The following is a 13188-nucleotide window of genomic DNA, read 5'->3' as shown; positions in this document are numbered from 1 at the left end:
CTGACCGATGCCCGAGCAGTGATTCACCCCTCCCGGCCAACTCCCGCCAGGTATAGCCTGGGCACGGCGCCCTGTGCAGGGAACATCCCTTTGGCTAGTTCAGGTCCTCTTGTCCTGGCCGTGCTCCCTCCCAGCTTCTCATGCACCTTCTCGCTGGCAGAACATGGGAAACACAGAAGTCCTTAACTCAGGATAAGCGCTACTTAGGAACAACCAAAACCATGGGTGTGTTACCAGCGTGGTTCTCACGCCGAAGCTAAACATGGCACTGAACCAGCTGCCAGGAAGAAAATTAACTCTGTCCCAGCTGGAACCAGGACAAGTTGCTAATCTGCTGTAGAGGACTTGCTGATATGTATCTGGTTTAGTTGGTAAGGGATGTTGAGCTGAAGATGTCTTAATTAAAAGGAAACAGTGATATCTGGGTACTTCCAAAGCGATGTCTGTTTTTAGTATAACAGCACAGTATTTCATTTCTGTCTGTTAATACTGAAGCTGTATGATGCATATTGTCCACTTTCTTCCCCCTGCCCTCCAAAACCAAACACTGGATTGAATTAAGTTCAGAGAACAGTGGAAATTCCTACTTGCTTTGGTTCTGGGAGGATCAGGCCAGCATGGCTTTGAGGACTCGGCTGTGGTAAGAGAAGAAGTTGGGCTGTAAATGGAGGTTGCTCCTGTCTGTCTCGGAAGTGATGCATATCTTCTTTTACTCAAGTGCTTTCTAGAGTTACAGCCCCTGCCTGTGGACTTGATCTGACCAAGTGAAAACAAAAGACATACAGAAGCAGGTTTCTCTAAATTTGAAATTCACTTTTTAATTTAATAATTCTTTTCCAGCCTTTTTCCTATGCTTGTGGATTGTGGTTTTCTTTCTTCGTTTTTCTCCTTTCCTTTCTTTTCCCTCAACATGGGAAGTTAAACTTCTTACCCAGGACTTATGACATCAAAACAGACAGGTGTTTTCAGACGTAAGACGTACCGCAAACTTTGCGATTAGAACATCATTCACTCTCAGTTAAGTGGCAAATGGAAGGGGCAAAATCAAAAGACCTCTTGTGCTTGAGACATGAGTATTTGTAGGTCATGTAATAGTAGAGATTTTGTAAATCATTTTCTGTACTTTGAGGAAGTGGAAGGAACTAGAAAGAAAACAAGTGTGGTGGTTTTGTTTGCAGTATAATGTATCTGCCTGTCAAACCAGATGATTTGATTTCTGAGTTTGAGGGTTCTAGTGTTTTAACGTTCTAATGTCTCTTCATCCAGATTCAAGATCCAGCCCATATTATGGCTGGCAGCGGGTCCAGATCAGGACCGTCCAGTGGTCTTTCCATGAAATCACAGCTTCAAATCACCGGTAAGCCTTTTGAGAGGATCCGTCTTTTCTGGTTAGAAATGTGGAAGTATTTTTCCCCACGATTAAACAGAAGTTACTAGTATGTTTTGCCTTTCAGGAAGTTTTGAGTTGTACAAAATCCAAGACAAGTCGCACAGTAAAATTGATAGTGTTACACCATCGCTACTTGGCAGAAATGTAGCAATTTTATTTGGGTTTTTATGTAAAATGTATTTTGAAATTATTCATTTTTGTACGAAGAAGGAAAGAATAATTCTTTTTGAATGCTGTTAAGTAAATTGTCCTGAGGCAGTCCTCTTTGAAATGTGATAATGTATTCCGATACTGTTTCAGTTACTGACACTTGACAGCATACCAAATCTAACACTTTCTCCTAACAATCTTTCTATATCTCAAGCTAAGTGAGTCTTACTGCTGTTCATTAAATTTAACTCATTGCTTCTCCCTTGTTACATGTTTTTATGGCCACCATCGTAAAGGAGCTTGGATAAAAGTGTTGGTGAGAATATGTAATTGAGCCCCTGTAGATTGCATAGGAATGGATTTACATGACGTGCTTTGCTTTTTGTAGTGCCCCACCACAGAGCAGCTGTTAAAACTTTAATTTCCTCACTTTTGCTCTCTGACAAGTTTTACTGAAGCATAGAAGTGAAGCCAGAGAAAGGGAGGTCTGGGGATATACGCGGGTCTATGTTTAGATGCATCAGGGGTAAATTTTGCACTATCAGCGAGGAAGATCTGTGGGTATATGCACAAGTATCACAAAGTCGTATTGTGGGGATAAAAAGAATTGTCGAAAGTAGATGGGAAAGCTTTAGGAAGGGGGTTGGAACGGCATGACTTACACTGGCTTTAGCTGTCACTGAGGTCACAAGCTTGTTTTTTCACAGTAGTCCATGAGACTTTAAGAGAAGTCTTTCCCCTACAAGTTGATAGTGGAGAGAAGTATTGAGGAGGTTTGGAAGGAGAGATGGTTTCCACATAGCTATGGAGAGCAGAGCTGAGCATTGAGGTGGTGATGGCTCTCTAAGGCTTGCTCCGTTAAAGCCTGTGACTTACATAACGTGAAGTTCAAGAAATGTCTCAGTGTTTAGAATTGAGACTGTTAAGATGTTTGAACAGTTCTTAATTTCTGTAAAATTCAGCCACAATCTGCCGGCAAACAATTTCCTGTGCAAGAGATGTTGCCTTATTTTAGCCATTTCTGTAACCAGCACCATCTCACCTCCCCGTTCTGGTGTCATCATCAGTTTTAAATGAACTTTCAGGTTGTCTAGGTAGGAGTGAACCTTGCAAGTAGGTGACAAGACTGCTGGTTTGTGCTGCCTCAGTGCGGGTCGTGATGCCTTTGATGTTGAGGCATAAGGTGCGGTAGTACTGGAGACATAAGGGGAGGGGAACTGTTTGTGAAAATTAATATTTGCTAATTGAAGTTAATTTCTGTAAGATCTCTGATGGAAAGAGTTTCCCTTGAGAGCAGTTCAGAGCAGTTTATACTAAGCTCCTTCCCTAAATCTCTAAAGGAGCATAGGCTATAAATGGAGCCTAGGTAGATTAGCCGTATGGGCTCGAATTAGTCATCTTCCTTTAAGGATCTACATCCTGCAGCCGAGACGGGTGACGAAAACACAGCAGACCAAATTGTTACGTGTTAGAACAGAGTGGACTTCGCTGGCCAATTGGATCTTTGTCTTAAGTGCTGGTCTGTAGTTTAGTGTAGACTGGTGCACACGAGTGCTGCTCGCTCTTAATGATGGTCTTTTCATTCTCACCAGAAGTGGTGGCAGTTTTCCGTGATTTGTTAAGGAGAGAGCCAGGTCATGTTTTGAGTTTCTGAACAAGCAAGTGCAATAAAGTCCAGGAATTCTCTTGGCTGGTGATAGGAGGAGGTTGTAGAAGGTATTTTGTGCTTTCAACACCTAAGTGCTTACACAGATTACTGTCATTACAGTGCCTGATGTTATAGAAGTGCTGTTGCACGTTTTAGGGATTTGTGTGAGCTATAGCATTGTGTAACATTATTGGGAATGCAAGAGCATTTTCGTCTAATGTATTTTTTTTAGTGTTATTGTCGGACACCGATGACCTGATACTTAAACTGAAGCACACAACTGAAAAACAGTATTTGCAATTGAAATCTTACTGAGAAATTAATATTTTTCTCTTAACAGTTATTTCAGCAAAACTAAAAGAAAAAAATAAATGGTTTGGACCCAGCCCTTATGTGGAAGTCTCAGTAGATGGACAGTCAAAGAAGACAGAAAAATGCAACAATACAAATAGTCCGAAGTGGAAACAGCATCTTACAGTGTAGGTTGATGGTTTTGCCTTCCAATTTATTTGAGCTTAATTAATGCAATTGGCAGTGAACTTAAGGGCTGCATCTTTATTTTAAGCAAGGCATTCAATCTTATGTGATATGAAGATACTCGTGTAGTTTTTGGAGTGAATATGCTACATTCTGGAATCCAAGTTTACAAACTGTTGCAGTATGTCCTATGGAAAGGACCTCATGCTTATGAGAGAATGTATTCTGTATTAGTGTATGTGGCATATCAAAGGAGCTTCAACTCTGAGCAGTAAGAAATTTGATATTTAAACCGACAGGTCCACGCACGTTTTTGCTGTTACATCAAAGGTTATGGAGTTTCAGAAATACCATGGCTGAAAAGTGTAGCTGTTCCTTGTGTACCAGTTTCTTACGTGCCATGCTGTAACACAGGTAGTTAGCTCTGTCCTGCACGTGTCTAAATTCAATCACAAGTACGAAATTCCTGATTGGTTTGTGCCTTCAGAATACAATTCCAACAGCAGATTCAAAATGCACACGGCTGTTGATGCTTGGCCCGGGATTTGTCTTGTGAGATGACAAAGTATAAAGCACAGAAAAAAAATAGTCTGCAGCTTCTATAAAATTTAGTTTTCTCATAAGAATGTGTCACTTGGAGCACTGGGATAAAGGTCGGTTTTGTGCTTGCACATTTGCCTGCACTTATATTCTAGATTATTTTTCTTGAGACACCTTGAACCTGCCTAATGAAAGCTGGTTTTGTGCCTGCTCTTTTCCTATAATTCAGATTATTATCAGGTTTTAGTTTCTGTTTTCCTTACATTTCACTGCAAAGAAGTATTTTAAGAAAAATAAAACCTTGTGCTTTACATGCGTGACAATGTGCAAGAGCAGAATTTTCTTTTTGCTTTTAAAGCCTACTTTTTTCTTTATTTTTGTAAATTGAAAAGTGTGCAGCTTGTGCTGTGCAACAGTACGATAACGCATGGGCAGTTTTTGCTCTTGTTCAGTAAGTGCCAAACAGACGCCCAATCGGCATCAGGTTCATTGAAATTACAGTAATGCTACATGGAACTTAGTGGAATAGGTTAACTGGTTTTTAGGAACTATTTTGACACAACTGCTTATATTCAGATGCAGAATAAAAAGGAAAAGTGTGATGGCTTCTGCGAATGTGTGTGGACCACAGGCTGCTCTTCCAGGAGACAGTCTGTGAGGTGAAGCTGAGGGGCTTGTCTGACTGTTGAAGTCTGGATTTATCCACTGAGAAATAAAACAGTCTTTTGTAATACCTGTTTCTCAAGATTAGAATAACTTAAAAATATATAAATGTTAGAAGGTTCCTTACAGAAAAAGTGTATCAGTGTTAAAAATTACTTTGAAGTTGTTTTTAGAGATTTTAAAAAACAAAACCCACAACAAAAAGAAATGTCTTCATACAGTGTCACCAACTGACTGATACAAATTTGTTTCCCTGTTGTAAGGCTTCTCAAAAACTCAAGGGAGCATGAGGGACAAGTGAATATTTTACCTCTAAGAACAACTTCTAAATAATTTTAAGTGACAGTTGAAGAAGATTGCTCAGTTCACCCACTTCTTCTTACACAGTGCTCGACTTTTTCTTTTCAGAATTGTCACTCCTGTAAGTAAATTAAACTTTCGAGTCTGGAGCCATCAAACATTAAAATCTGATGTTCTTCTGGGAAGTGCTGCACTGGATATTCATGAGACTTTGAAGTCAAACAGTATGAAACGTAAGTATAAGATGAACAGCACCTTGGAATGCTGCAGGATTTGTCAGGAAGTGTCTGTTAATGAGTGCCCTGTGCAGCTCTGCGGATGGCCCTCGAGTTCCTTTTGTGGCTACAGATTGTGTTTATGAGCTTCCTCCTCCTCTCTGTGTTATCTTTGTTCCTTACACACAGTCTGCTGTGGTGTCCTTCAAAACATGGTGTTTTTTTACTGTGCTGGTGAGCGAGAGTGAAAGCCCAGTTAAAGAAAAGAGTGTTTCCCTTTATATAGCTCCAATGTGTTCCTGGTGCTAGACCAGGAAATGCATAAAGTTATTTTTGTTCTAAATAGAGTTATAGGGATATGTGGCATTTTTTCTTGCATCTCAGAACTAGCTGCCCATTGGGCATTAGGTGCATCCTATGAAGCTTGAAAGGGAAATAGAGAATTTTTAAGGTTCTGTTCCACTGAAGAACAGTTATTTACCCTGAAAATACCTTTGGTCTGGGGATGTGATGCAAAATCTTCACATTCTGAATGTGAATCTTGATGTCATTAGATAAATATGAAATATTTTAATCAGAAGATAGAATTGATACCTATCAATTGATATCAATGAAGAATAAGGTGAATTACACTTCCTGACTATGGGTTTTTGAGAACAGGGGTATTTATTGCCGCAGAAGTATGCGCAGAAACAGGAAACTCAATCTCCGCTGTAAATGATCCTTTCTTTAGGCAGAAAGAAGGTTATGCTTCTGTTTTCCCCTTTTTGTAGAAGTTATAACTTTGTACTGACATCCAGACATGATTAGTTTTATGACACAAAACATAAAAAAATATGGAGACAGAGCCGTAGTCTGTGTTTTGTTTTGGATTTTTTTCCCTTGATGACTGTGGTCTACTTCCTGCCACATAGGAGATAAACTCTCATTCTTTTCTGCATTCTTTCAGTTGAGCAGGTCGTGGTGACGTTGCAGCTGGTTGGTGACAGAGAACCAGCAGAAGTGGTAGGAGATTTGTCTGTCTGTCTGGATGGGATGCAGGTAGATCCTGAGCTCCTGACCAACGGCGATGCCTCAAGTACAAGAAGTAAGTAACTTTCAATTCAGATGTGCCCTCTACATACACCTGGTATAAAAAGCTCTTTTCCTGGAGGCTTTAACTCATTGTTTTAATAACCATAGTAACAACAGTTTCTGTAACTACCTGTCTCTTTTAGACACTGGAGCGCTTATGCATTTTGATTTGAGGTGTAATCTTAGTTCCCAGAGAAGATATTCAGCCTTGCTGTAATGAAAGTTCGATCAGCATCTTTATTTTCTGGACTTTGCTAATGTATCTAGCAATCCCAGATGCTAATGAAAGCCTCTAGCTTTTCTGAAGGTTTAATAACAACACGAACAGAAAAGAATATGAGTTAGTTTGATCACATCATAATAAGTATTCTGCTCACTAGGAGATGTGGGATTGTATTAGGTTTCCTTAAAATACCTAACTTAAATGTTTTCGTGGCTTTTGTTCCTGCGGAGCGCTGCAGAGAGGGAACTACTATTCTCTTTAGTTGGTGTCTTCAGTTTCAGATGACTAGTGTGATTTTTAACTGAAAATCTTGAATACATGTAAAATGTGTTACACTTAATTAAATTACACTTAAATAAAAAGGGGGTTAATTTCTATTGGTCCAGGACAGGCATCAGAGCATTGCTAAGGGTATTGTACGTCGTAAAGTAGAAATAGATAAGAGGTTATTCCTCCAGAAGGCAGCACTGTAGAGACTGCCTGCTGTGGCAGCTAGCTAGGCAGTTAATTGGCAATTTTTAGGCTTCTGGGATTTTTTTAAAGGACTGGAAGTTGCTTTGAGATTCCATCTAAGTATCATAGGAAAATTGAATTAACACATGAGCTTTGTAACCATTATTTCTTAAAGCTTTTAGTCCACCTTTCTTTGCATCTTAAAAGGATCGATCAAATGATCTGATTGTGCAGGATTTTTTTGTATATAAAAGCCAAATGCTGGGATTGCCTGGGGCGTTTAAAGGAGGGCTGAGGTGTGTCGATAGAAATGCCTGATGAAAGTAACACATTTTCTTCTTACACAATACTCGGTTTTCATTTGAGCTTTCTTCCATTTCCTGAAATTTGCTTTCTGAGAAAAAGATGCTAGCAAGTAGAGGAAGGCACGTGGGCAGTGGAATTGAGTGCTGTTCCAGCTTGGGGCTCCACAGGACAGACAGGCATTGACATACCAGGCCAGAAGTTCAGCAGAGGGTTCTCAGATAATCGGGGGACTGCAGCACATGAGGAAAGACTTAAATTTTATAGTAGTCCAACACACTGTTACTGTAGAGGCTAAAGGTACTTGCGGGCAAGTACATTGTTTACTGAGTAGCTTCTAAAGACTTCTGTTTCTGGGAGTGAAATCACTTCAATGCTCAGCACACTATCACACATCCTTGTCTTTGGCTTGGATCAGAACACAGTTCCAATCAGAACTGATAACTGATTTCTTTGTTAATGACATTTAATTCTATGGAAATAAAGTATTTGGGCTGTCTACATGAATACACAGCACGGAATGGCTCGTTCAGGTATTGCAAATGCTGGCGCAAAAGGCAGTTTATTGCCAAGCTGGCTGAATAAACAGTTGCAAAGTGCTCGCCCATCTAGGCTGGACTGCTATAATTTTGTCTGGAGTGCAGCTGTATCTTGTACCTGCTTGAATGCCTGTATGCTAAATAACCTATGGAGAAAGGGTCCAGGCTAGAGAGCCCCAGGAAACAAAGCCCTGCAGTTGCTTGCTAGAGAGGCAGAGAGAAGATTTTAGAGTTGTTGCCTTTCTTGCTGTTAATCATGGAAAAGGGACAGGATACCAAAAGGCAGCTCTGCCTGAAGAGTGGGGAGCACTGCTCGATACTGCACAGAGACAGGAGTCAGTGACATTGAGCTGCGTGTGTTTGGGAGAATTCATACAGTCAAACTGTATCCTGTTAGAGCTGCCATAAGGTGAAAATACTCCTCGCGGTGGCATTGGTTTAAAAAAAAGTATACAGGCACACATGTATGAGAATGCAAATTGTGTATACACTTTTGAGATAAGACAGTAGATAGGCAGTGCATCGTGTATCACCTCCACATATGAAAGAAATGTGAGCGTTGAAGACTGCTTCTTTTCTTAGAAGTGATTCAGAATGTTGCTTATGCTTCTATTGTCTTTTTCTTTCTGGTATTTAAGGTCCTACACAGAACGATAGCTCCAAAGTAAGGAATGATACACGGTAAGACTTTTTTCCTTTTCTTTTATACTGCCTTTTAGTGTTTGCATTTTTTAAAGAGGAATTGTATGTTTTGTAAAGATGACAATTGAAAAATTTCAGTATGTCCTGCAAGAGTATCTGTTAAGATCTGAGCATGTCCTTGACTAAAACACTGTACTATTTTGCATTCCTGTATTCAGTGGTTTTTCCATAGGAGCTGTATCTTTTAGCTTCAGTTTGCCTCCACCTGACTGATCCTTTTTTCCATTCGTGTTCCTCATCCTTCTCCCAATGATTAACCAAAGTAAAATACTAAAATAGTAAATCCCACTGGTGAGTAAATGGCACTGGTTATTTTTCCACTGATTTGCTTTATAGCAAGGAGGTATCAGCATTAAATTTAGTTTTATTGAGAAGATACTGAAAGCTGTCTGGCAGTTGCAGCGTTTTAAGGTTGATACCAGATTATGTAGCTGCTGCTTGGTAGGATAAAAGTGTGGCCATACTTGGTGGTGGATTAACCTGCACTGAGTACCACGCCAGTTCCATTAGTTCCCAGTACTACAAGTGTTACAAGGATCTGCACAACACTCCTGGATGACATCTGAAGTAGCTAAGTTAAATTTTGCTAATAGAACGTAAGTCTCTTAGCTATGTCTAAAGCCCTTCTGTGAAAGTTTATTTTTGTTCTGTTGCCTTCTCATGCCCAGAAGAACATTTCTGTGCATGGGTATTCAGAATGCCTGTGTGTGTAATATAGCAATAATAAAATATAATAGTAAAATAGTGATAATAGCTGACTTGGGGTTAGTAGCAGGCAGTGGGGTTTCTGGTGTTCATTAAAGCTCCATTTTGAGGATCGTGTAAATGATGTGGAATATGTCTGCCAGCAGTTATGGTTACACGTATAATAACGTTTTGATGTGCGTTGTTATACCTGAAGACAACTGGTCAAACACGCTAATGTAAGAGGTTACAGTTTCTGTTTAATGCTCAAACAGCAGCAGTATGTTTTCTGGATTGAGGAAGACCTCGGCTCTGGCTCTGACCTTCAGATCACTAGTGATTTGTGCATGCTTTCCTAGTCATTTCCTTTGGGGCTGGTGTGGTACGGTATGGATTATGTGCACATCTGGTATAGAGCAAAAGTGTGTGTGACAATAAAAATGAGGTCAAATGTATGTGATTCTGCTTCTGTAACTTGTGATTTACTTCTACTTTTATTTTGGTACGTTTAAAGAGAGTAATTTTAGAGGTACTGGGCTGAAACTGAAACCTGTAGTTCTCTTGCTGATGGCCTGTGCTCTTGACCTGTCAGACCACTAAAATTTTAGTTGACAACGTTACTACTTTGCTCAACATACTCTGAAAGTAAAATGCTTTAGAAGAAAAGATGTGGATACCTGTAACTCTGCTTAAGGAGCTACAAACATACCAGAATAATACACTGCTAGGTATAACTGAGCAGCACAGAATGGGTGGGTTCTGCTGTTCGGTTTCTTAATTCTTGTGAAATTGAGACGCTCATATTCATAGCGGTTGGTCAGAACTTTAATGTTTAGTCTTAAATTCTCCAGCCCTCTCCAGAGCTGAGTTTAGGGGGGAAATTGGTGTATGCGTTTTCTAAAAAATGGAAGCATTCTGTGTGTTCTGAGCATGTGCTGGCCCTGTAGAGCAAATGCACGCAGGCTGTTCTCTGCTCTTAGCTTCCCATCTTGCTAGAGACACATGGAATTCATGGGAAGAAGTAGCTGAGCGGCAAAATCCAGAGCCTGGGCTTAAAGGCAGGTGTATCAAGTTGGGGAATGAAAGAGGAGATTTCAGTGACAAATGTTTTCTATTATAGATGAATATATCTGTTAGATATATGTTAGATAAATATATCTGTTTCACAACCCTCTCATCAGTTGAGGTTTCATAAACCTCAGGAGATGAATTGTTAATGTGTTTGTGCAGATGTATAGGTTTTTATAATTATTAGGAAGGTAAAAATCTCACCTTCCGTAAAGCTTAATGTCATCCGTACCCTCTTAGAACAGTTCTACTTTCTGTCTTTTCCCACAAAAGGACTAGCTCAAATGGCCTTGAAAGCTGCGAAGATGCTGCTCCCAGTGAAAACAAGACTGTTAATGGCAGTGATTCTCCATTGCTCACAAACGGCAACTGCAAACCTTCTAGACCTCCCAGGCCTTCTAGACCACCTCCACCCACTCCCCGCAGACCCGCGTCAGTAGCTGGTACGTGTTCCAGGGCCGGGCTGCACACCCTTAGGATGAACGTAGCTGTTTCTGATGCTGATTTTTAACCACATGTTGTTTAATGGTAAATTCTTTGGCAGATAACTTCTGAAGAGCTGTTTTTTAGCTTCCTTTCAGTATGTGTTGTTTAATCATCGTTCTATTGTCAGAAATTTTTGCTTCCATGTCTAAGTAGTGACAGCAGCGATACTGCTACATAGAGTGGAGCTGGGACCAAAAGAAAACAAGTGAATGCTGCTACTGCAGTAGGACATCCATAGAGTTTGAGGCTTGAGGTGAAATCTACTGAAGGACTCGCAGAACTGTCTCAAGCTGATAAAGCTGAGTTTTGAAATCTGGTTATTTGTTTCTACGACTCTAGTTACATTCTGTGAAATAGCAGCACTGAAAACATTCATTACTCCTTTGCTCTGGAATAGATAGATTTTTTAAAAAATTTATTTGATTATTTAGAAACTACAAAACTTTCAGACAACTAGTCCTGAACAGTTAGTTGATGTTTTTAGGGTAACTCCTTTACCCGCATACACTGCAATCGGTTCCAGTGGTCTCATTATTACAGTTGATAACTGCTGAGTCTGGATGGGACACTGCGATACAGTAATTGCTTTAAGAGATGAATTCAGTGCAGCTGAGTAACAAGGCCAGACTTGTGTACAACTTCTAATCCCAGCCTCCAAGTGGCATTCAGAAAAAAACCTGAAAATGTTTAAAGAATGTATGTACTCCTCTCTCATTCCAATATCTTATTTCCATGCAATGTCAAATCTCTTCTTGTAAATTTTAGCTTTTTATCTCTTAAATTACTATCCCAAATAATAAAATAAAAACCTCATCAATGCCAGAAAGTTTGTTTTGTGTTTACAGAATGTAGACAGCTTGCTTTGGTAATTAGGGTTTATTCTATCAGAAATAGCAAATCGTGTCATTGTTGGCAGTTCTCAAATTAAAGCATTTTTACAAAGTGAGACAAAATTGCTTTGTAGCTGGGAAAGGTGGCTGTGTGCCTGTGCTCTGAAATACCTGTTCTTGCATGTTTACTTCTGTGATTTGCGACTTCTAAAATAGATTGGTGATAAATACCGGTTAATGGATTTTTCCTTCTGTCTTTGATACTTGACATCACAGCAAGTGTAAATGGTCCGTCATCCGCATCCACAGAGAATGAAGGGGCCAGTGCAGGATCACCAGCAGCTACAGCTGCAAACACATCTTCAGAGCAGAGTCCTGAGGGGGCAACAGCTGCAACAACAGCTCCTGCGACAGCTCCTGCGACTGCCACGCTCACCACACCTCCAGTGTCAAGACAAGTCCAGCCAGTAAATCCTCCACCTCAGGCACTTACTACAGTCAGTCAAGGTCCTCTTCCACCTGGGTACGAGTTTAAGGATTTCTTTCTTTGTGTTGACAGTTCTGGTTTTACTTTATTTTACTTCCAGTGGGTGTAACAAAACATTTGTAACATCTGCCTTTTGCTGCACAACAAAAATCCCCCCCAACAGTAGTTTGGATGTTTTCATAACTGTTTTGTCTGGTAGGCCTTCCAGCCTGGGTTATTCAAGGAAAGAATTAGTCTTCCAGATGTCTTTTGATTCTTGCCATACAGTGCCATGTCAGCGAAACATAGAAGTATTAGTGTGACAGCTTGCTGTCTTCAAATGAGAGTGAATATAGGTAGTAAAATGTGGTTATAGCTAAGTAAAAGAAAAGCTGCTGTTGCAGTACATGATCTGCAGTATGTCCAGAAGCTTTGGACTTGTACTGCAACTCCTGGGAGTAGCATGGGCCCAACGTTGTGTTTCAGGTGTATATAGAACTTGGCACATGGCTGATCTGTTGCTTCAAAGCTTTCATTTAAAGTCTAAACTTTAAAAAAAAAAAAGTTTCTGGACTCTTGAGTGAGGAAAAGCAAAAGCATCCCAATGTGAATGATGTAATTGGTGAAACACCCGCCTTAAGTTGCTGACAGTTGAAGCAAAAGGTAGGAGAGGTATGAACTACCTCACTTACAGGATAACTGTGAAATGTAAAAGCGGTCTTGAACAAAACATCAGTCCTTGCTTTGCTGTTTTGATTTTGACAGAAATGGCAAACCAGCATGTGCTTTATCCCGTGCTGTTACAGTTGATGCAAATACAGGGGCCAGTATCCCAAATGCTGCAAGTGCAGAAAACGTGTGCCTTCATGAAGAGCTCTGCGTTTGTCTTCTGCGCACAATTTGCATACTTGAGGCTTTAAACTGAATTAACATTGCTCTGAAAGGGGCTTATGCTCTGCAGATGATTCTGTTCAGCA

General features: G+C 40.2%; 1 protein-coding gene across 2 annotated transcripts in view; it reads left to right on the top strand.

Annotated features, from left to right (window-relative positions):
* Nucleotides 1-1268: 1268 nt before the first annotated feature.
* ITCH (itchy E3 ubiquitin protein ligase) overlaps nt 1269-13188 on the top strand; it is a 31939-nt gene continuing 20019 nt past the window's right edge. Inside the window, exons 1-7 of one of the 2 annotated variants that reach the window (XM_010134345.1) lie at nt 1269-1357; nt 3529-3667; nt 5277-5401; nt 6333-6470; nt 8614-8656; nt 10703-10872; nt 12055-12268. In XM_010134345.1, the coding sequence (XP_010132647.1) occupies nt 1288-1357; nt 3529-3667; nt 5277-5401; nt 6333-6470; nt 8614-8656; nt 10703-10872; nt 12055-12268 (899 nt within the window). In that variant the 5' untranslated portion in view covers nt 1269-1287. Of the gene's footprint in view, nt 1358-3528; nt 3668-5276; nt 5402-6332; nt 6471-8613; nt 8657-10702; nt 10873-12021; nt 12269-13188 lie in introns of both variants that reach the window. The other variant, XM_010134344.1, reaches the window with a different exon arrangement.

Source organism: Buceros rhinoceros, unplaced genomic scaffold, assembly GCF_000710305.1.
Source record: "Buceros rhinoceros silvestris isolate BGI_N320 unplaced genomic scaffold, ASM71030v1 scaffold30044, whole genome shotgun sequence".
Lineage (NCBI taxonomy): Eukaryota > Metazoa > Chordata > Aves > Bucerotiformes > Bucerotidae > Buceros > Buceros rhinoceros.
Note: the sequence above shows the minus strand (reverse complement) of the source record. Positions and strands in the feature narration are given on the sequence as shown.